We start from the raw sequence: 22,874 nt of genomic DNA on the forward strand, positions 1-22,874 counted from the left end.
CAACACTTGCAAAGTAACACAGAAAACTAGAAGTAAGTGAACAAACTATCAAGGCAAACTGTAATTCCAAATCAGTTTGAATTGAAAATCTGACCCAACCTCCTTTTCCCATTTTCTCTTACTCCCAAAGCTGCCATATTGAAATATCGCAGCAGAAGAACCCAAATCCCATCTTTCTTTCTTGACAAACTGGAGTTGCTATTGTTCCCCTGATAATATGATAAGTAAAAAGACAATTTAATCTTCTAATTTACGACAGTGAGCGAGATGTTGCTGAAACCCTGAGCTATCAATGCTGTTAATTAAAACAACATTAATAATGATCACTAAAGGAAAATATTATTTAATTCTAACTCGGAAGATGTCTTCTAATGTTTCTGACGAAGCCATAATAATTCTGCTACGGTGCAGGCAGTACTGCGGCCTAGCTAGCTCTCCTCCAAAGGAAAACACACAGCGAACATGACAAATGAATGGCTTTACATAGGGACAAACGTGATCCATTGTGGTCCAAAGTCCCAACAGCTACAAAAGCAGAAAGCTCAGTGCCATTACCACATGAGATCTCTTAGGACAACACCATATGTAAGTATAAGCCCTTATATAGAGAATGGATATTCAGTGTATTTTTAAATAAAATGAATTCAGTAAAAATCTCATCTCCCAACCAATGTTCTTTGGCTCTGGCCAATTAGGGTCCTAATATGTGTTTTTGTTATACTACAAAAGATATGAACGTGCATTATGAAAATACATAAACAGGAGCACCTAGGTGGCTCAGTCGATTAAGGGTCCGACTTCAGCTCAGGTCATGAGCTCATGGTTTGTGAGTTCGAGCCCCGTGTCAGGCTCTGTGCTGGCAGCTCAGAGCTTGGAGCCTGCTAAGGATTCTGTGTCTCCCTCGCTCTCTGTCCCTCCCCCTCTCATACTCACTTGCTCTCTGTCTCTCTCTCTCTCTGCCTCAAAAATAAACAAACATTGAAAAAGAATTTTTTAAAATAAAAATACATAAACAAACAGATAAATAGATAAAGAAATTGAAAAGCATACAAGTAAAAAGCAGATGACCACCCACCCCACCTATCCTCCACCGGCCCCACTTCTTAGAGGAAAGCACATTTACTTTATAAAAGTTACTACCGGAAACCATTCCTTTCTTCACTGTTCTGTGCCCAAACAGAAATATATTATGTGCACACATATGCACCAAAATGCCTCTTTTCCCTGCCATTTGTTTTTTCTCATAGACCACAATATATCAGGACGATTTTCCAGGAGATATAACAACGAAGTAGAATAGAGCAAAATTTGAAGGCTCCAAATTTTCAGTTGGCGATTTTTCACCTTACAACTGATCATACTACCTTTCAACTGTCCATTCCTCCCTTTGAAAGATGCCCTTTCCCAACACCTTAATTACACAATCTTACATCCTAACCATAAGAGCTTGGAAATAGATATTCAAAGGGTGAAATACCAGCGTGTTCTTCAAAGGCAAGACTACTAAATTTGACATTTGAAGCGGACCAAAAGTTTAGCCTTGTTGATTCCACAAAGCAGTCTCTCCACATTTCCGGGGCATGGTGTTCATGTCTGACTCATTAAGGACCCACGAGGTTCCTGACAGAATGTTTGGCTTACAAATCCACATGAACAATCAGCCAGGCTCCCCAAGTTCAGAATCTGCTTTTCAAAGTAATCTGCAAGCCACAAAATGCACTTCATCGATTATTTTATGTAATTTTCACACACCCGTATGAGACAGGAACTGTAATTACCGACACCATTTAACTGAGAAAACAAATTAAGAGAGATTAAGTAACCTGTCCAAAATTCAAGTCAGTCAGTGGCCTAGAAAGATCTGTCTGCCACCCATCACCGAGGTTCATGCTCTTAGCCCCCCAGGTCGCAGACTTCACAGCTTGATTCCTGAGGGGCCAGAGCTCTGGCAAAGTCATTAAATCTCTTTGGCCTCAGTTTCCCCATCTTTAAATATAGGGATCAGACAAATCAATCTGAAATCTTTTTTACTTTGGGGCGCCTGGGTGGCTCAGTCGGTTGGGCATCTGACTTCGGCTCAGGTCAAGATCTCACAGTTCGTGGGTTCGAGCCCCGTGTCCGGCTGTGTGCTGACAGCCTGGAGCCTGCTTCAGATTCTGTGTCTCCCTCCCTCTCTCTGCCCCTCCCCCACTCATGCTCTGTCTCTCTGTCTCTTGAGAATGAATAAACGTTAAAAAAAATTTTTTTAAACTCTCTTTTACTTTGAGTGTCCATTGAATCTGTCCCTTTTCTCCATCCTCTGGTTTCAAAACTTGAAGATATTATTCTTTTTATATGTTATCCTTAAATTTAATAAAATATTCACTTGCACGCCTCTCTAAGTCAGAATGGTAAGAAACGTTTTTTATATTTTTTTTTTTTTTTTAAATTTTTTTTTTTTTTTTCAACGTTTTTTATTTATTTTTGGGACAGAGAGAGACACAGCATGAGCGGGGGAGGGGCAGAGAGAGAGGGAGACACAGAATCGGAAACAGGCTCCAGGCTCCGAGCCATCAGCCCAGAGCCTGACGCGGGGCTCGAACTCACGGACTCACGGACCGCAAGATCGTGACCTGGCTGAAGTCGGACGCTTAACCGACTGCGCCACCCAGGCGCCCCAAGAAACGTTTTTTAATAACCCTTAAATTCTCCTTGTTAGTCATTTTTCCAACTAATATGCCAATGCCTTTTTCAGTTTGAACCTTTGGAAGATGAAATGAAAAATTGCTAATTTCCAGCTCCATATGCCTAATGCCCATCTAAAACCACGATTCCAAATTCCCTGGAACGCATGACCCCAACTTGCAGGAAGCTGACCCACTCTTTGAGTTAACATTAGAGCAATTAGTCTAACAAAAGGATTTTTCATCTTAGAAATATTCAACTTCATCTATCTCTGAAAAATAAGCTTCAAAGTTAAACACCCGTAAAATGTCCAATCTTCTTCACACACTTTATCCTGCACCCATCTCTCTCAAGTGGATTTAACTTTAGAAATTTATTTCTGTATGATAAAGAACTTTTTCAGCCCCATGTGTAAAACTGTCAATCTCATTAAAAGGTAGCCCAGCAGCCCGGGGAAATGTACTTCTTTCTAAATCTTTAATCAATCTTGAAACATCTGCCAGTCAGCATATCTTCTGTAACTCTGTCTATTTTACAAATGTTCCCCAGAAATTCACAGTTGCCCAATGAAACTGACAGTTATGGAAAAAAAATATCAAATTGTCTCCTGTAAGTGAGCGGGCTACTTGATGGCCAAACACCCTATTCAGGAATAAAGTAGAACCAAATACAGAGACAAAAGCATTCCTTTTCCCTCTGGCCACAAGCTATAACCAGAACTCTCCTTTTATGACGGCGTAAACAGGTACTCAGGACAAGGAACTATAATCAGGACTTTCAGGGCAAGAAGAGCCAAAGTAATATGCATATAAATCTTGCCTACTGTTTATAGGGAACTGCTTCCTCCCAGAAAAAAAAGAAAAAAAAGTTGATACTAATAATTTATGGAGTCCAGATTCAATGTAATAAAGTGGTTAAGGTATTTTCTTAATTCATTCCCTAGATGATTCTACTGAAGAGACTGGAGCATTTTAACAACCTAATAAAGGAAATAAGCTGCCAAACTTTTTATGGAAATTAAATCAATGAACCATTTTAGTTTTGAGGACAAGTAGGTAAAATACAGGGAGAATCCATGAGCCAACAAATCAAGCAAAAATATATTCTTGCAAGACATCACGGAACCTTCTTTGGAAGGCTGAGCTAAAGCTGTGGCTTTTCAATTACAAATCGGATTGTTGCAAGCTGGGTTTACTGGGAAGCAGATTCTAAGAAGGAGATTTGAATTCTGGAAGTTCAATGAGAAGGGCTCCCAAGAGCAACAGCTAGGAGGGAGTCAAGGGTGCAAGTCAGCTGTGATGTGCCCTCTACCATAACCTCTGAACATCCCCACTGTTGGCCAGGTAGCAGGAGCAGAGGGCTTAGCTGCAAGTTGCCAGTCGACACTGCTCTGAGCACTCCCAGCTGGAGAATGGAATGTTTCAGTCCCCGCAGGGCAGGGGGACATCTGGGAGGCCCAGCACAATGCCCACTGCACAGGTTAAATCTAAACCTGGGCAACCTTTCCACAGTGAGGCCACGGGTGCTGAAGGGTCAAGCCCAATGGGAAAGGTCCAATACTCCCAGATTACAATGGTGTAAGAATTAGGGTCCTACTAAGGCTCCCAACTGGAATGTTGAAGGGGCCGTGGGTAAAAGCATGGAGGGCTCAGCCCCTACCCAGGAGGTCTACTGATCAACGAAGCACAACAATAAAGTTAAGAGCTTGGAGGAATTCTTCAATTCACTCATTCATTCATGCATTCAACAGTTACTGAACTCCCATAATGGGAAAAAGCAAAAAGCCAGAGAGGAACATGCCGTGCCCTGTGGAGCCCACAGATTCTTGAGGGTAACACCATCAAAACGATATTCTCAAAGCATATATTTTGAAACAGCCATGAGTGTCATGAAGAAAAATAAGGCAGCACTGCCCAACGGAATTCTCTACAATGATGGAAACATTTTGTATCTGTGCTGCCCAATACGGTAGCCACTAATGAAATGTGGCTATCGAACACTTGAAATGTGGCTAGTGTGACTGAGGAATTGAGGGTTTTTTTTTTTAATTTTAAGTTAATCTTAATAAATTGAAACGTAAAGGGATACAGGTGGTGAGGGGCTCCTCCCACCCCTGAGATCCAGGGGATGGCATCATAGTGTCAAGAGAAGCATCTCCAAACCAACGACACGCCAGCTGGGACTTTCTGGATGAGAAAAAAAGTAGGGAAAGTAAAAGTAAGAGGAAGAATTGTCTCATCAACGAAACCACATGTGTATGGGCAGTAATGAAGGCAAGAGAACCTGGCCAGTGGAGAAACTCAGGAGGGCGTGTTTCTCTTGAACACTGACCTGGGGGACGCGCTGATCTGAACACCCACGTGGGTGGCATGAGATACGGCAGGGTCTAGATCACAGCGTCTGGAGTACCTTATGTTCATGTGTAAGGGGAAGGCATTTGAGAATATTTTAAATACAGGTAGGGCAGGATTAGGTTTGGTATTTTTAGATGATCAATCTGCAGTAAGCAGAATAGCTCTGGGGAGTGGGGGCTGAGCTGAGGAATGGAGGCAGGAGAAAATCTTTCAAGAGTTACACACACACACACACACACACACACACACACACACACACACAAAGTTAGGACTGGCAGAAATAAGTCCTGTACTCTTGAGCGCTCTCGGTGGGAACACACCTGATACAACCTCTTTGAAGGCAAACGGGCTCTATTTATCAAAATCGGAATGTGCACCACTTTGCAAGAGCAACTCCTTTTTTAGGGTCTACCTTAGATACACAGTATCATGTATGTAAACAGGTGTGCACAAGGATGTTCTCTGCTTCACTGTTTAACCAACAAGAATAAGAAATTGCCTTAAAGCGTCCAATAATGGTATTAACTAATTAAAGAATTTGTAATACAGCCAAATAAATGAACAATGGGCATCGATAAAAAGTTCTAAAAGGTGCTTTCACATAAAGAAAAGGGACAGGGTATATACAACAACATTAAACATGAACCCATGAGTGCAGAATGAAGCGTACAAAACCACCTGTATTTCTATGTGTGCCTATGCACACACATCTTCACACAAATAGACAAGAATCTGCCCCCCAGAATGGTATACCTGGGAAGTGAGACAAGTCTAGGGTAGGAGAGAAACTGCCTCTTCATTCTATTCTTTTTTGCATTGTTTTATTTCTTTGCCATGCACATGTAATGTAAAATACTAGTTAAAAAGAATTGATACATATACACACAGAAGCCATCTTTTGTTGTAGTTAGAGTGGGCTCCTTCCCTCCCTCCCTTTCTCCCTTCTTCCCTCCCTGTCTCCCTCCCTCCCTCCTTCCTTTCCTTCCTTCCCTCCTTCCTTCCTTCCTCCTTTTCCTTCCCTTCCCTTCCCTTTCCTTCATTCCCCCTTTTCCTTCCCTTTCCTTCCTTCCCTCCATCCCTCCTTCCTTCCTTCCCTCTCCCTTCCTCCCTCCTTCCCTTTCCTTCCTCCCTTCCTTCCTCCTTATCCTTCCCTTTCGTTCCTTCCTTCCTTCCCCATTTTCCTTCCCTTTCCTTCCTTCCTTCCTTCCTTCCCTCCTTCCTTCCTTCCTTCCTTCCCTCCCTCCCTCCTTCCTTCCCTCTCCCTCCCTCCCTCCTTCCTTCTTTCCTTCCCTCCTTCCTTGCCTCTTTCCTTCCTTCCTTCCTTGCTTCCTTCCTCCCTCCCTCCCTCCCTCCTTCTGTTTCATTTCTTTCTTGCCAGAAATTGAACTCTCTTCTGGAAATCTGAGGTGAATAATAAATTTAAAAAGTCATCTGTTTTTGTTTGGGGTCTGACACCAGTCCCAGCAGCACAGTGCAATCTAAGTTTTCTCTGCTATGTTCCACTCAGGAGGCTGATGGCAGGGCCACTGGGAAGACCTGTCTGGGACAAAACAGGATATTTTGTGTGCTCGGGCACGCTCCTCCCCGTGCACCACTGTACTTTCGGCCCGGAGGTGGACAGGTGGTGGGACAGGAAGGTCAGACAGTAATATCTCCATCTTGCTGCAACGGGAGCTGAGGTGTGAGAAGTTCAGTGACCTGCTCTGGTCACAGCAGATGGCCAGCAGTACCAGGACACGGGGAAAAAAAAGCCCTTTTGATGCCCGCCCGGTTTTTCTCCTGGAAATGTCTGTCTGCCTGCATCGAGGACTGCAGCTTGGATGCTGCAAAAGGGGCTACAACAAAAAAATCACACAACGGAAGTGCACGAAACTCTGGGCGTTTCGTGGGAACTACAAAAACGGACACACATTATCTTCTAGGGTTACCGTCTGCTTCGTAATATGTCCTTTCAGGGTTTCATTCATACTTGAATGTTTGCTCAGCTCCTACTATGTGCCCAGACACTATCTTAGCCACTGAGAATTCCACCATCAACAAAACTGAACATCTTATCCTCCTGATGCCTAGAGGCCAATAGAAAAAAGTGAGAGATAAAGCAAGGAATAATTTCCAAAAATCGTTACAGTTGCGAGGAATGATCGTGGGACGAGAGAAAATGGAGACGAGACAGAGAATACCTGACAGAGGCCACTTGCAACTAGATGGTCAACAAACAGTTCCCTGGGGAGGTGACTTTTGAGCCGATGACGGGAGTGAGAACCAACCACCACAGGGCATGACAGATAGAAGGAAGTGGTGAGAGCACAGGACATGCATGGCAAAGAGCTTGTCCCCTAGGAACAGAAAGGAGCTGGTGGCTGGAGCTTAGAGAGAAAAGAAAAGAAGGAAAGAGAGGCTCAAGATACAGCCCGAAACAAGGTCTCCTGGTTCTTAGTATCTAGGAACCACATAAATGGAATGTGCAGAAATTGCATCTCATCGATGGCGCCTCCCAGCCAGACCCGTTTGAAGCATGTGACCAGACTGGCCAAGTTAATAAAAATATTGGCTGGGCTGCATTAGTCAATATATATTTATTTGATTCAGTAAATATCTTTTTACCCAATATACGTTGATCCAATTTTCAGTTTTATAATTTTATTTTTGGAATAAACATAAAAAACACAGTCACGGGGGTGCCTGGGTGGCTCAGTCAGTTGAGCATCCGACTCTTGATTTCGGCTCAGGTAATGATCTCAGGGTTCATGGGTTCAAGCCCCGCATCAGGCTTTGCGCTGACAGCATGGAGCCTGCTTGAGAGTCTCTCTCTCACCTTCTCTCTCTGCCCCTCCCCCCATGTCTACATCTCTCTCTCTCTCTCTCAAAAGAAATAAGTAAATTAATGAAAGACTTCTTACATAGCATTACCCAGGAAGGTGCTCTTCTAATAAAGTAAATCATCTCTTACGGCTTTCTAAATCCTAGTAGCAACTACGTTTTAAGTAGAACGTCACTCTAAAAAAAACAAAAAACAAAAACAAACTATAAAACTGAAAAGATTCTAATCGTAAAATTGCCAGGAACTCAACCTCAGAGGAGAGAAAATCTATATACAAATGGGTCCATCTTTCATTTGTTCGATTAGCACAACTCTGAAAAAGCTCTCAAGAGAGCATACTTTTGCAAGATGAGAGGACACAGGCATATTCTCATAGATGGCAGGGCAACTTTGATACAACTGTACATGGAAATACACTTCGGACAGTAGGTCCCACTTCTAGGAATTTATTTCCCAGTATGGTCACCACTGGGTGAGAGGAGGGGTAATCTGTGGCACCTCTTGTACCAGAGAAGGAGAAGAATTACTTGAATGTTCTACAACCGACAGGCAGCTTCGATTCAAACTCACGTTCTGTCACATAGCTGCTGGGTGACTTAAACAAAAACTGAACCTCTCAGGCACTCAGCCTTGTGATCTGTAAAGTGGGCATAAAAACACCTACTTCATGCACATATTTGAAAATAAATTACAGGAAGGAAGGAAGAATGAATAAATAATCAAATATACAAAATACATTTATACACTGGAATCTTGTCTAAATTATTGAAAAGCAGGATATATTACTGAATAATAAAACTATGTCACAGAAGAGTGTGCAATTATATATTGCACACATGTGCACACACACACACACACACGCATGCACACACAAAACTATTCAGACACATACTATTCTGGAATAAACTATTCCCGGTAGTTGCTTCTGGGAACTAGATTCCTGGGGACAAGGATGAAAAGAAAACTTACTATTCAATGTATAAACTTTGTACCTTCAAATCTGTACCAAGTATACATATTACCTATTACAAGAAAAAAAAATCAAATAAAATTTAATTTTAAGGGGGTCAATCTACATTAACTGCTGTATTCCCTGATACTGAAGGTGCAGACTTCATACCAACAACAATTATGAGAAATTCTAGAACATTCTACCATTGAGGCATAAAATCTGCAACAAAATTAGGTGGGATATAAATTGAATATCCATTCTATTATTCTGATCTGCAGCAAAATCAGGGACTCTTTCGGTCAGCAAATATTTAAATTTTTTTCATGTGTATTTATTTATTTTGAGAGAGTGAGAGAGCGAGCGAAAGAGAGACAGACAACACAAGCAGGGGAGGGGCAAGAGAGAGTGAGACTCCCGAGCAGGTTCTGCAGTGTCAGCACAGAGCCCGACATGGGGCTCGATCCCACAGACTGTGAAATCATGACCTGAGCTGAAATCAAGCGCTGGGCGCTTAACTGACTGAGCCACCCAGGTGCCCCCGGGTCGGCAAAACACTGAACTCTCACTATGGGCTGGGGATACACAGTGAACAAGAAGGCTAAGGCCTTTGGCCTCATAAAACTTACACTGTAGTGGGAGAAGAAATAATCTACCAAAAAATTATGAAGAAAAATATCTGGCACAAAAGTTAAGAAAATGTAAACATCCTGTGCATACTCTCAAATTAGAACAATGTTCTAGAGGGATGTGAGGAAAAGACTTTTTAGCTGTAGCGGCCACGGCAGGTCGTTCTGAGGCAGGAATTCTAAAGTTAAGATCTGGAGACCAAGAGAGAGCCAGGCAGGAGAAAATCAGAGAGGAGAGCCATTAATGGAGATCTATTCAAACCGATGAAGACCTCTCAGGGCAAAGTCCCCAGAACACGTTCCTTTCAAGCCTCACCTCCCACCACATTTTACATCTGAATTCGCGGACTCTGACAACTAGACTAGTTTCCTAACATCTCAGTTTGGAGCCAGTGTTGGTAGAATACAGCCCAGGCTCAAAAGGTGGTTCTTGGGCAAATCAGCTAAAATATCTGCATATATGGGGGCGCCTGGGTGGCTCAGCCAGTTAGGCGGTCAGACTTCGGCTCATGATCTCACGGTTGTGAGTTCGAGCCCCGCGTCAGGCTCTGTGCTGACAGCTGGGAGGCTGGAGCCAGCTTCGGATTCTGTGTCTCCCTCTCTCTCTGCCCCTCTCCATCTCCCGCTCACACTCTGTTGCTCTCTCCTTCAAAAATAAACAAACATGAAAAAATTTAAAATAAAATATCTGCATATTTACAGACAGACACTTTGAAGCCTGAAGAGACTGTTCATAGGAAGCCTCAGTTTTGCTAGGGGATTCAAAGAGGTGTGATTTCTTCAAGGTTTTAAAATAAATTTCTTTTATTGAATTAATATGTGGCTTTAAGATAATAAACTGCAGTTTTAGACTTTAATCGCTTACCTAAACGGTGAAAGTTGTATGAAGGGAAAGCTCAGAATTCCTCCTAGTGTTTCAATTTAATTTGAGTCAGTCTACCCATAGGACAGACTTACTTCTCTTTCTATTAACCTCTAAAGTATTCGTTGTGACACATAAATGGAGAGAAGACAAAATAAAGGCTTGGGCAAATGTGAGATATATTTGGGGAGGGGAGATTTAGGGTGAGAAGTGACGTATATACTATGCTACATTATGGTGATAACCGATAGAAGTTTTGTGTTTTGAAAAATTTTTTAACATTTATTTATCATTGAGAGATAGAGACAGAGTGTGAGCAGGGGAGGGGCAGAGAGAGAGAGGGAGACACAGAATCCGAAGCAGGCTCCAGGCTCGGGGCTGTCAGCACAGAGCCCGATGTGGGGCTTGAACCTGTGAACCGCGAGATCGTGACCTGAGCCAAAGTCAGATGCTTGACTGACTGAGCACCCAGGTGCCCCTCAGGTATAAGTTTCTTAAGAGAATGGTATTGAGTACATGGGGTATTTGTTCTTAGGACCCGATTTTTAAGATATTTGTACAAAATCAAGCTATATGACAACCGCACGTTTTACAAAGAAGGGTTACAAAACCTACTTCAGAAGAGAAGGACAACTATCCTGAGTCACACACAGGCTGCCATTTGGATTCGTGCGGTCCCTAAGAGCTCACCACCTACCTTCACTGTTTTTGCCATTTCATGGATATGAGTTCATTATCCATTAAATAACTTCACTTTGTAGATTAAATAAGCTTATTTAAAGAGGAAGCCACACACTTTTATCTCAAATGGAAAACCAATTATCACCAGAAGTTAAATGTAAAATTTCATGCAATATAAAGTTAATGAATACAATAAAACAGAAGATTGCCACTCGAAGCCTCTGCACCCAACGGTGGCTCCTTCTCTATTAAAAGGCCTTCAGGTTATCAGCTCTTTGAGAGGAGTTGAATACGAAGTAGTGCTTTTATTCTCATTTTATGAGTCAATGTTGTTTAGTGCCCTAATAATTTCTTTCTCTCAAGATATACAATTCCCACATTCGGAGACCACGGTGAGAGTTAATAGGCAAGAATACTGTGGTCAGGCTTTCACTCAAAGGTCTGCCATTTTGTCAATATATTCAACTCTGTCTTTTCTAAGATGGCGTTTTAGAAACGCCAAGTGGCTCAGTCAGTTAAGTGTCCCAACTCTCGATTTCAGCTCAGGTCGTGATCTCGTGGTTGGTGAGTTCGAGCCCCAGGTCAGGCTCTGCACAGACCATGCAGAACCTGCCGGGGATTCTCTCTCTGCCCCTCCCCAGCTCGTGCTCTCTCTCTCTGTCTCTTTCAGAATACATAAACTTTTAAAAATTAAAAATCAAAAAATAATAAAATTAGCAGCAAGAGGAAAGTAAAATGCCTTCTGTTTTTCATTACAAAAGCCATGATTCTTCTGCTGAGGTATGGGTGAATTAATTTTTACCAGCTTATTTTTCTGAAAGACAATGAACAAGAAATATCACCTCAATCTTTCGACAATAAAAAAATAAAACTCAACATTATCGCCAGTCATTAAGTTCCTACTACTGAGTCAGGAATAGGGTTAAGAGTTTGATACACTTACCTTTTATGAGAAGTGTATTTATATTAACCTTATTTATGTACATGATGAAGCAAAATTTCAGAAAGAGTATGAAATTTCCTCAAGGCCATAGACTCGGTAAGTGGCCAAGTTGAGATCTAAACGTAAGTGTCAGTCCCAAATGTATGCTATTTCCACCATGGAAAAAACAATGCATCAATTCAATTATGAACGAGAGACAGAGAGGGAGGGAGGGGAAGAAGCAGAAGAAAGAAAGAAAGAAAGAAAGAAAGAAAGAAAGAAAGAAAGAAAGAAAGAAAGAGAAAGAAAAAGAAAGGAAGAAAGAAAGAAAGAAAGAAAGAAAAAAAGAAAGAAAGAAAGAAAGAAAGAGAAAGAAAGAAAAAGAAAGAAAGAAAGAAAGAAAGAAAGAAAGAAAGAAAAGGAGAAGAGGGGAGGAGGGGAGGGGAAGGGAGGAAAGGAGAGAAGAGGATGGGAGGGGAGGGGAGGGGAAGGGAAGAGAGGAGAGAAGAGGAGGGAAGGGGAGGGGAGGAGAGGAGAGGAGAGGAGAAGAGGGGAAAGCGGTGTTCCAGCACGATGTGTGGAAACTATAGTCAAGATTATCTTAAAATTCATATCAAAATGCAATGGAACTAGAATACCTAAAACAATTTTGAGAAAGAAAAATAAAGTGGGAGGAATCCGTCTTCTCTGTTTCCAGACTTATTGTATAGCTACACATACAGACACACAGAGTCATGGAGCAGTGGAACAGAATACAGGACTTAAGAATAGAAACACCTAAATATGCTCAGTGGAGAAAAGACAGCCTGTTCAACAAATGGTGCTGCAGCAATTGGCCACATGTAGGCAAAAAATGAACCCAGACCTAGAAGCACACCTTCTACAAAAATTAACTCAAATTGGATCATGGGCCGAAACGTAAAAGGTAATACTATAAAGCATCTACAAAAATATATGTGGAATCTTGGTCTGGACTAAGTGTTACTACCGAAAGCATGACCCACAAAAGCAAAAAAGGAATAAACCGGACATCATCACAATTAAAAACTTTTGTTCTGGGGCGCCTGGGCGGCTCAGTCGGTTGAGTGTCAGACTTCAGCTCAGGTCATGATCTCAGGGCTCGTGGGTTCAAGCTATTCGATTGGGCTTTGTGCTGGTAGTGCAGAACGCACTTGGGATTCTCTGTCTCCCCCTCTCTCTGCCCCTCCCCCGCACGTGCACATGTTCTCGCTCTCTCTCTCAAAAAATAAATACACATTAAAAAAAAAACTCTTTGCTCTATGAAAGACCTTGTTTAGAAGGTGAGAAAGACAAACTACCTAAGCTACCTACTGAGAGGAAACATTTGAGAACCACAGGTCTGAAAGGACTGATATCTCGAATATATAAAGAACCCTCAAAACCCAACAGTTACAAAATAAGCAACCCAATTAGAAAATGGGCAAGAGACATACACAGGCATTTTACCAAAATGTAGGTCCACATGGCAAATAAGACATGAAAAGATGCTCAACACTGCTACCCGTTAGGGAAATGGAAATCAAACCCACAAGGAGATATCACCACACACACATCAGAATGTCTAAAATAAAAAACAGCGAGGACACCAAAAACTGGTGCCATCAAATGCTGGTATGGATGCAGAGAAACTAGATCATGCATTGCTGGTGTGAACACAGAATGGTACAAACACTGGGAAGAATAGAAATACTAGACATGTAAATACCTATGATACCACCCAACAGTAGCACTCCCTAGAGTGCCATTTACCTAGAGGTATGAAAACCTATATTCCTGCAAAAATCTGCACACAGACTTTTATATCTGCTTTATTCATAACAGCCCCAACCTGGAAACCACATTAAATGTCCTTCAGCAGATGAATGGCTAAGCAAACTATGGTCGACCCATCCATCCCATGGGATACTATTTAGCAATAAAAGAAGGAATGGGCGGGGCACATGGATGGCTCAGTCAGTTAAGCATCCTACTCTTGGTTTCAGTCAGGTCATGATCTCTTGATTCGTGGGTTCAATCCCATGTTGGGCTCTGCACTGAGCATGCAGCCTGCTTGGGATTCTCTGTCGCCCTCACTCTCTGCCCCTCCCCTGCTCGCTCTCTCTCTCAAAATAAATAAACGTTAAAAAATAAAAAACAGGAATGAACCATGATAGCCACAATAATCATGGCAATTCCAGAGAAGTATGCGGAGTAAAAAATAAATAAATAAAAGGAACCCCCCCCCCCCCCGCAAATCCCAAAAGCTTACATACCTACGGTTCTACTTATAGAATATTCTCAAAATGTTAACATTATAAAAACAGAAAACAGATTCGTGGTCATCAAGGTTTTAGGGCTGTGGGAAGGGAAACGGGAGGAGAAGCTATAAAAGAGCAACATAAAGGACCCTGTGGTGAAGGAATGTTCTATCTCTTGGCTGTATCCTAGTTGTGATACTATACTATACATATCAAGGATGTTGCCACTGGGAGAAACTGGGGAGGAGAGATTTCAGTGCATTGTTTCTTACAACTGCATGTGAACCCTATTATCTAAAGTTTGGGGCACCTGGGTGGCTCAGTTCATCAAGTGTCCGACTTCAACTCAGGTCACGATCTTGTGGGTCATGAGCTCAAGCCCCATATGGGACTCTGTGCTGACAGCTCAGAGCCTGGAACCTGCTTCGGATTCTGTGTCTCCCTCTCTCTGCCCCTTCCCTGCTTGTACTCTGTCTCCCTCTCTCTCTTTCAAAGATAAATAAATATAAAATAAAATAAATAAAATAAAATAAAATAAAATAAAATAACATAAATTAAATTAAATTAAAAAAATAAAATAAAATAAATAAAATTAAATTAAAAAAATTAAAATAAAATAAAATAAAATAAAAAGATCAACAGCCTGGGTGGTTCAGCTGGTTGAGCATCCAACTCTTGATTTCATCTCAGATCATCATTCTAGGGTCGTGGGCTCAAGCCTCAAGTCTGGCTTTACATTGAGCATGGAGCCTGCTTAAGATTCTCTCTTTCTCCTTCCCTCTGCCCCTCTCCCATACGCACGCACTCTATCTAAAATAAAAATAGAAATAAAAATAAAAGTAAAAGTAAATAAATAATAAAATTTAAAAAACGTTCCTTTAAAAAATGAGACAGTTGGGGCGCCTGGGGGGCTCAGTCGGTTGACCATCCGACTTCGGCTCAGGTCGTGGTTTTGCGGTTCGTGGGTTCAAGCCCCGCGTCAGGCTCTGTGCCAACAGCTCGGAGACGGGCGCCTGCTTCGGATTCTGTGTCTCCCTCTCTCTCTGCCCCTCCCCTGCTCATGCTCTGTCTCTCTCTGTCTCAAAAATAAATAAAAACATTAAAAAAAAAATTAAAAAATGAGACAGTGGTTCTTAATCTTGTGGAAATTGTGGGCAGGGTCTTAATCTTGTGGAAATGGTGGGCAGGGTGGTCCAGACCTCCAAAGAATCTGATCAAAGTTATGAAGCACCACCCCAGGAAGGTCACCTGCACTCTATCCCAGAGCTTACTTAAAGGACTCCACTCATGAACACAGTACACACAAGCTAACATTTATGTTCTCTGGCAACCAGGGCATGAAGAGAGGCTTAGAACACTAGTAAAATAAAGACAGTCCCCCAACTACTCAGCAAAGATCAGCTTCCCGATACTTACTCAAAATTTAGCCATCTACATTCTAGAAAGAAGCTATTTTAACTTCAACATTCACACATATCCGTGGCATTTCTAAACTCACAATTTCATTTTGAATTTCAGAGGAACACGGGTTGCAGGAGGGAAGCATAATCTCTTCCTGGCTTAGAATATCCAAAGGCTTTATTTCCACCCAACTCGAATCAAATTCCTTGAAGTAAGAGGAAAATCAAATTTGATCTCCCTCGTTTCACAAAAACAGAACGGGGAGATTTCTGCACAGATCGCTGCACTTCAATATTTGACCTGTTGCTCAGACTAATTCACCCTCAAGTACAGTGAATATATTAACCTCGTGTTAACAATACAAGTCCAGGGGCGCCTGGGTGGCTCAGTCGGTTAAGCGTCCAACTTTAGCTCAGGTCATGATCTCATGGTGTGGGTTCGAGCCCCGCCTCAGGCTCTGTGCTGACAGCTCCAGCCTGCTTTGGATTCTGTGTCTCCCTCTCACTCTCTGCCCCTCCCCCGCTTGTGCTCTGTCTCTCTCTCTCTCTCAAAAATAAATTAAAATGTTAAAAAAAAATTGAAAAAAAAACCCAATACAAGTCCAAAAATAGACTGTCAGGCCTTCAGGATGGAGACTGGACCTCTTGATGGTCTACCCTGATCTTAACACTAGCATGCACTCAATAAATATGTGACGAATGATTAGAAAAAAAAAATGAAATCAAATACAGCCCCAAATGAAAACTAAATTCTTAAGGATTTTCCATAAAAATTACAAAGCTACTTGAAAAATAAATATTTCTAGTCAATGAATGTATATGATAAAAAAAATACATTGGCAGATGTGGGGGGGGAATCATCACATCAGGAATCCGGTTTATGCCTACATACCAAGTCACTAAATTGGCCGTTCTTTGCTTAGTTCAGTTTTAAGGAGGAGGACGAAAGGTTGGTTTATGCATAATTAATCATAACATCCACCCGGCCCATCAAATAAAGATGACTAAAATACCAGCTGAAAAGCACTTCTGACACAGAAGCCGTAGAAATGGATTCACATGGGGACACTGAGTGGTCCTGACTTAGGCGTGTGTGTCCAGTGTATAGGACCGCGAATTGCACTACTGCAGAGTTGAACCTCTTTCTCCTGAGGAAGAAAAACAGTGCTCCGTGTATCTCACTGAATGGCTGAATGTTGATATTATGACCATAACTCTGTCCAGGTACCATAAAAACGGTGGATTCTCTATGAATCACCTAGGGATCCCCAAACCCTAAATATTACAGCTGCTTGGGCATAGTGGATCTGGGCAAATAGGGAAATAAAAGAGTAAGGAAATATTCTGCCTAAAATCTGGCCATTAACTAACCAATTTTTCAAATCCGTTCTCAGCCGTCCAAGAGAAAGATCCCCAAATTCACAGAAATTCCCCCTCGTCTGATAAGCTCATTCAAACTGAAGTTCCATGGAGAGGGGTTTCTCTGTCCCTGGTTACCTCTGTCATTTATCTAAGGCTTGTGAAAAATCTTACAAAGGCAAATATTCTTTCTATACCTAGCCTCACTGCCAACCAATATTTGTGCTTGTACAGTAATTGTTGCACGGGTATTAAGTTTGTTTTCCAAACTAAACAGCAAGTTCTTGGAGAATGAAAGCTTATTGCAGTAGAAACAGAAAACATAATAACCACCTAACCATCATCGTCCCTAACAGCACTGTTAGTGAGAAAGATGAGGAAGAAACATTAATTAGGGGGTCGCCTAGGTGGCTCAGTCGGTTGAACGTCCGACTTCGGCCCAGGTCATGATCTCACGGCTTGTGAGTTCAAGCCCCGCGTCGGGCTCTGTGCTGACAGCTCGGAGCCTGGAGCCCGCTTCAGATTCTGTGTCTCCCTCTCTCTCTGCCCCTCCCCAGCTCATGCTCGCACTCTCTGTCCAAAGTAAAAAAAAAAAAAAAAAAAAAAAAAAAAAAAAAAAAATATATATATATATATATATATATATATATATATATATAAATAAATAAATAAAAAGAAACATTAATTAGGTTTCCGCTGTGTCAAACCATTGTGTTAAGACCTCTGTAAGGATCATCTTTCAGGTGGGTATTATGAGTATCCTTATTTTTGCAGAAGACTGAGGCTCGCACATGTTAAGAAATTCACCAGAAAGTCACATAATCAGTCGCTGAATAGGATTTTAACAGTCTCATGTCAGAGTGTATGCTCTTAAGCCAGTTTGCACTAATGGATTCATTCATTCATTTGCTCAATAAATCTTCATCAAGAAGACTGCTGATAAAGTGCTACACACCATTCCAGCACTGGGATTCAGCTCTAATTAAAAGATAGAGAAGTCACAGCCCTCATGGAGCCTCCTGTGCTATTTGGGGGATACAGGCAATCAACACATAAAATCAACACACCAGTACGTGAGGGGATGATAAGTCTAGAGAGAAGCAATGGAAGGATTTGGGTGGGAAGGAGGAGGCAACAAATAAAATTAAGGATCTGGAAGGCCTCAGTGAGCTAGTGGCATTTGAAGAAAGACTGAAGGAGATAAGGAAGCCATCCAGGAAGGGGGAAGCCATACTTGAGGGAACAGCATTCCAAGCAGAGGGAACAGCAGGAGAAAGGGTTCTCAGTCAGCACAGGAACTTCAAGCCCAAGGTAAGTCTCTTCCCATGAATTGCATGGAAAGGGACTGGTGGTCTGAGCAGGCAGGGAGACAAATTAGGAGATTATTATAACATTACAGGGAGGCGATGATGGGGACTTGGACCAGGGTGGAAGGGGTAGATAATATGTGACACAGAATGCAGATATATTTCAAAGACAGAGCCCACAGGATCTCCTGATGGACTGGTTGTCAGAAGGAGATAAAAGGAGACAGAAATGTGCCCGAAGTTTGCTTGTTTGCCATTTGCTTGCCTACTGGATTCATTTTTACCAGGGCAACTAAAATTTTGGGACCTCTAGTGGCTGAGTTGCAGACTCCGGGAGAAGCCAGTCTGGATGAAACAATCAAGGGTTTGGATGTATTAAGTTTGAAGACTCTTAGACGTCTAGGTAGGGATGCAGGCTAGACAGGAGAAGAAGCTCCTGGTGTACAAGAACATCCAGAATATATTTAAAGGCGAGTGATCGAGAGACTGCATTTAGATGAGTGAACAGGTCTGAATTTAAACTCTGAGGCTTACATGGCAATTACTGATTAGAAATTCTCTCGGTTGCAAAAGAAGAAACCAAGTGAAGAGAGTCATAGGATACCGTCTAAGCCACACACTTAGGTTAATGATGTGCAAATCGCCTGATTCGCCACCCTGCTAAGAATAAAATTTTTAGTGCCTTTTGTGGATTAGCCAGATAAGTGTAGACAACTGTTTCCTCCCCCCCCCCACACCGCCAAAGCCCCCCAAATTGTGGCACAGACATTCCTCAACAAACACAGTATCCCGAGCACAGCTTGAGATCTCCATGAACAACGTAGATGAAGGTATGAGATACGAAGATACTGAGACTTTCGAGTTAAATGAGTTGAATTTCATTAACCTTTTTGATGTTTACAGAAAAAAGTAAGTCTATACATACAATGATTGCTTAATCACTTCAACTACAGAAGATCTCAACTAAAAGTGAGCGCTTATCTTTGGTCCATTTGAATGGAGACGGTCTTAAAATGTCTCCTGTCCCATTGTAAAATCACTTAAATCTATGGAATTTGTAAAAACTTCACCCAATGAAACCATCTAGAACTGAAAAACCATTTATGCGACACTTTTAGACAGAAAGAGATCTACAATCCCCCATCCTTCCACCAACCCTAACTCACCTTTGCTTGTACCAAACAGATATTTTAATCAGGATCAATGCTATACTCTCATTAGATTTTCATAGATATCATCTTAGTCGATGTTCCCAACATTACGAAACCGTGTTCATTGCATAGATTAGAAAACTGAGGATAAAAGAGGTCAAGGCCATGGAGATAACGAGTAATAGAAGCAAAATTGGCTCTCTTTCCTCCTTTTCCCAATCTGAGGGAGCATTCCTTAGCAGAACAGCTGCTCACCATGAAATGGTGTTTTCTTGTTTAATTATAAACCCTCCCAAACATGGTTCTAATCCACACACACTTGGCTGGATTCCATTAATGAAACTACTATGTCATATTAGTTCGTCAAGAAGCTTTTGAATTGCAAAGTCACGCATCACCCTTTAGTCCAACATGCACGTAGAAGTGCCTACTCTGTACCAGACCTAATGCCCAAGTGCCGGCTGAGACTTACACATGCTACGTGCCATTCTAGGCTATGTGCAGCCTGGACTAATACCGCGAACACTTCTCACTCTAGACAGAGGGTCTCTATGCATTTCCCGGAAGCGCTCTCCCCCATTGCTTGCAGGCTCCATGAAAACTTGAGTTCGCGGTGTTTTCTGGCAACTGTGGAATCAGCCTCTTTAGTTCATACGAATAAATTACATCATCAAATCACTTAAAAAAATTAACTGGTGATAAAACCGGTGTTAATAAAGAAGACCGGGTTTTGTTGATGGTATCTTTGAGCTTTGCATGAGCAATAACCATCATTGCATCGATATTCTAAACTCTACTCGAGTATTAACACAGACAGAATGAATAAATCCTAGAAAAGTAGACTTCTCACTGGCACCCAATGTACTGTAAAATATAAAATGAATACAAACTCAACTTTATTTCCTTTCCTTCTGCTTCGAATATCTGTCTGTAAACATTGGCACACATATAGGACCATATTATGTCAGCTGTAATAATATAGAAAATAATCTCAATTACCATAAACTAGAAAGTTATGGTAACTAGTCTTTCAAATAAATCACCACGTGTCACAATTTGGCATAAACTCCGATCCTTATGAATAATTCACATTTTGCGCATTAATAATGCATGTCTTCTACCATTTGGAATGCTCCCCAACACAGAATGGATGTCTCTTATCAATTTCCTCAACTGACATGAGGGAGTAAATCTAAAATTAGAACTGCATGTCTTAATGCTCCCTTAAAAATGGCAACAACTCAGCTGGCCCATAAGGTCATCAAAAATATAAAGCTCCTACTATTTCTTGCCTTTTGCCGGGGAGTCACTAGGTTAAGCACCCTAACAATCGTTGCCCCTGCTGATGATGATATTTGCATAGCAGAAAAGATCAAGGAAACTTGCATAGGGCTGACAGAGACCGGTTAGCTCGGTTACATTTCTTCGTAATTATAGATGTATATACTCACAATAACACGGGACATAATTGCTAAAACATGGTAACCGGCAGGGGGAAAAAAAAAAAAAAAGAAAGCAAGCAAGAAAGCAAAGGGTCAAACCAAGCAGGCAAGAGTTTTTAATAATTACAGATATTTCCTACCATCCTCCCTAGCTGATTACCACTGCGAAATTCCTTTTCAATTTTCAGTAAAATTATCTGGCACATAAAAAACTTGAAGACCAAGTAAGAGAAAGGTGCCAATGGCACAGATTTGTAGAGAAAGACATTCAGTTTCTCACTGTAACTCCCAGTGTGGTCACTGCACATCATTGCTGATATTATCATTTCAAACATTACTAAAGTAAACTTTCTGCCCCTCCCCCACCCGAACCCGGCCACCCAAACACACACAACAAACAAACACAGCGACGGTACTGGACACAAGGCAAAGAGAAAGGAGGCAGCCTGAAATCAGGGGGTAAAAAAATCATTCCAGTGTGCTCCCCCGTCTCTGAAGAATTTCCTTCATCAACACTCAGTCTCAAAGAGAAGCAGAAGGAGTTCTCTCTGAAGCCCTAGCCACGGCGAGCAAGGGAAAGGGGGCAAAAGAGAGTTTTTTTTGGGGGGGGGGGGGAAGCCATCCCTATGCCAGCATCTGTCCCCTACAGGTGCCCTCGGGTTCATTCATTCCCGTGCTACGCGTTTAGGGAGCACTTCCTCTGTGGCAGGTATCGGGTTCCACCCTAGAGAATCTTCCCGCTGGGCTCCCGCTGTGTATTCCAGCAACAGAAATCCGCCACCCGGGCTGAGGACCAGAGGAAATCCACCCCGGGCCGGCCAGGCCACGCCGCCTGTGCCAACACCTGGGTCAGAGGCGGGTCGTTGTCCGGGATGCGGGGCCCGAGGAGACCTTCCGTGCGGCAGCAATCTCTGCCGGGTGGGGGTCGGAGGGGCTCTGACCCTGTTGGCACCGAGGGCGCGTGCCCTCTTTTCTGAGCCAGCCGCCCATCCCCCGGAAAAGTTAAGTTGGCGGCGAGTGGCAAGGGGGGGGGGGACACCGGGGGCCTCGGGCGGGCTCAGCACCCCCGGCCGGCCTCTCCGCTCTAACTCCCTTGGCTACCGAGAAATATTTATTTCCAGGAGACGGGCTCCAGTGGCCACTGAAGCCGCACACGCGGCCACCGTCGGAAAGCCGAGACGCCCGAGAGATAAAGATAGCTCCGTGACACGCCTAGACCCGGCCTCCCAGGGGCAGCCGCCGGCGAGGCGCATCGGGGCTGAGACAGCCACAGGGGCAGTTCGCCGGCGCGGCCGGGGGACCTCCTTCCAGCCTCCAGGGATGCTGGCGACCGAGGGAGACAATTGGACGCGCGAGCAGCGAAAAGGGAAGAAGGGGGGGGGGGGGGAAAGGGTCGATACTCACCCCCAGGCGTCTGCTCCGGATCCTCACGTACCCTTGCTTCACTATGTCATTAAAATTGGAAGCCATCCCGGGCAGCCGGTGACCCCCCTCACCCAAGCGCACGCACCCGAGGTGGCTCTGGGGCGGGTCAAGGGCCGGGTCAGGAGGCGGCGTGGGGGGGGGGGGGGGGGGGGGAAAGTTGACCCGGCGAAGCTGCGGCGGCGGCGGCTCGGCGTGGCCTCAGCAGGCGCGCATCACTCGGTCCCCCAAGCCCCGAAAGTGGGCGGCCGGCTCGCAGCCACTTCGGGGGAGCGCGGGGAGCGCAGCGCCGCGAGGCGAGGCTGGAGCGCCGGCGTCAGCTGACTCATCCGCCAGCCTGGAGGAGGAGGAGCGGCGGCTGCTCAGGGCTCCAGCCCTGCCTCTTCGCGGGCCCCGGGGGAGGGGGTGGGGGGAGGAGGGGAGAGAGGAGGAGGGGCGGGAGGAGGAGGGGGACGAGAAGGAGGAGGAGGACGGCGGAGGGGTGGGCCCCCCCCGGGGGAGGAGCGGCGGGAGGAGGAGGGGGACGAGGAGGGGAGGAGCGGCGGGAGGAGGAGGGGGACGAGGAGGAGGACGGCGGACGGGTGGATCCCCCCCCCCCACCCCCAAGAGGCGGAGCCGCGTGGGTCCGGGCGCCGGGCCGCGGCCACCCGCAG

The 22,874-nt window shown here is 43.6% G+C and overlaps 1 protein-coding gene across 2 annotated transcripts in view; it reads right to left on the bottom strand.

Moving 5' to 3' along the window:
- Positions 1 to 22,377, bottom strand: part of DOK5 (docking protein 5) — a 151,544-nt gene extending 129,167 nt beyond the window's left edge. Inside the window, exon 1 of one of the 2 annotated variants that reach the window (XM_042930626.1) lies at positions 22,204 to 22,365. In XM_042930626.1, the coding sequence (XP_042786560.1) occupies positions 22,204 to 22,269 (66 nt within the window). In that variant the 5' untranslated portion in view covers positions 22,270 to 22,365. Of the gene's footprint in view, positions 1 to 22,203 lie in introns of both variants that reach the window. The other variant, XM_042930625.1, reaches the window with a different exon arrangement.
- Between the last annotated feature and the right edge of the window lie 497 nt (positions 22,378 to 22,874).

This window comes from Panthera leo, chromosome A3, assembly GCF_018350215.1.
Source record: "Panthera leo isolate Ple1 chromosome A3, P.leo_Ple1_pat1.1, whole genome shotgun sequence".
Taxonomy (NCBI): Eukaryota; Metazoa; Chordata; class Mammalia; order Carnivora; family Felidae; genus Panthera; species Panthera leo.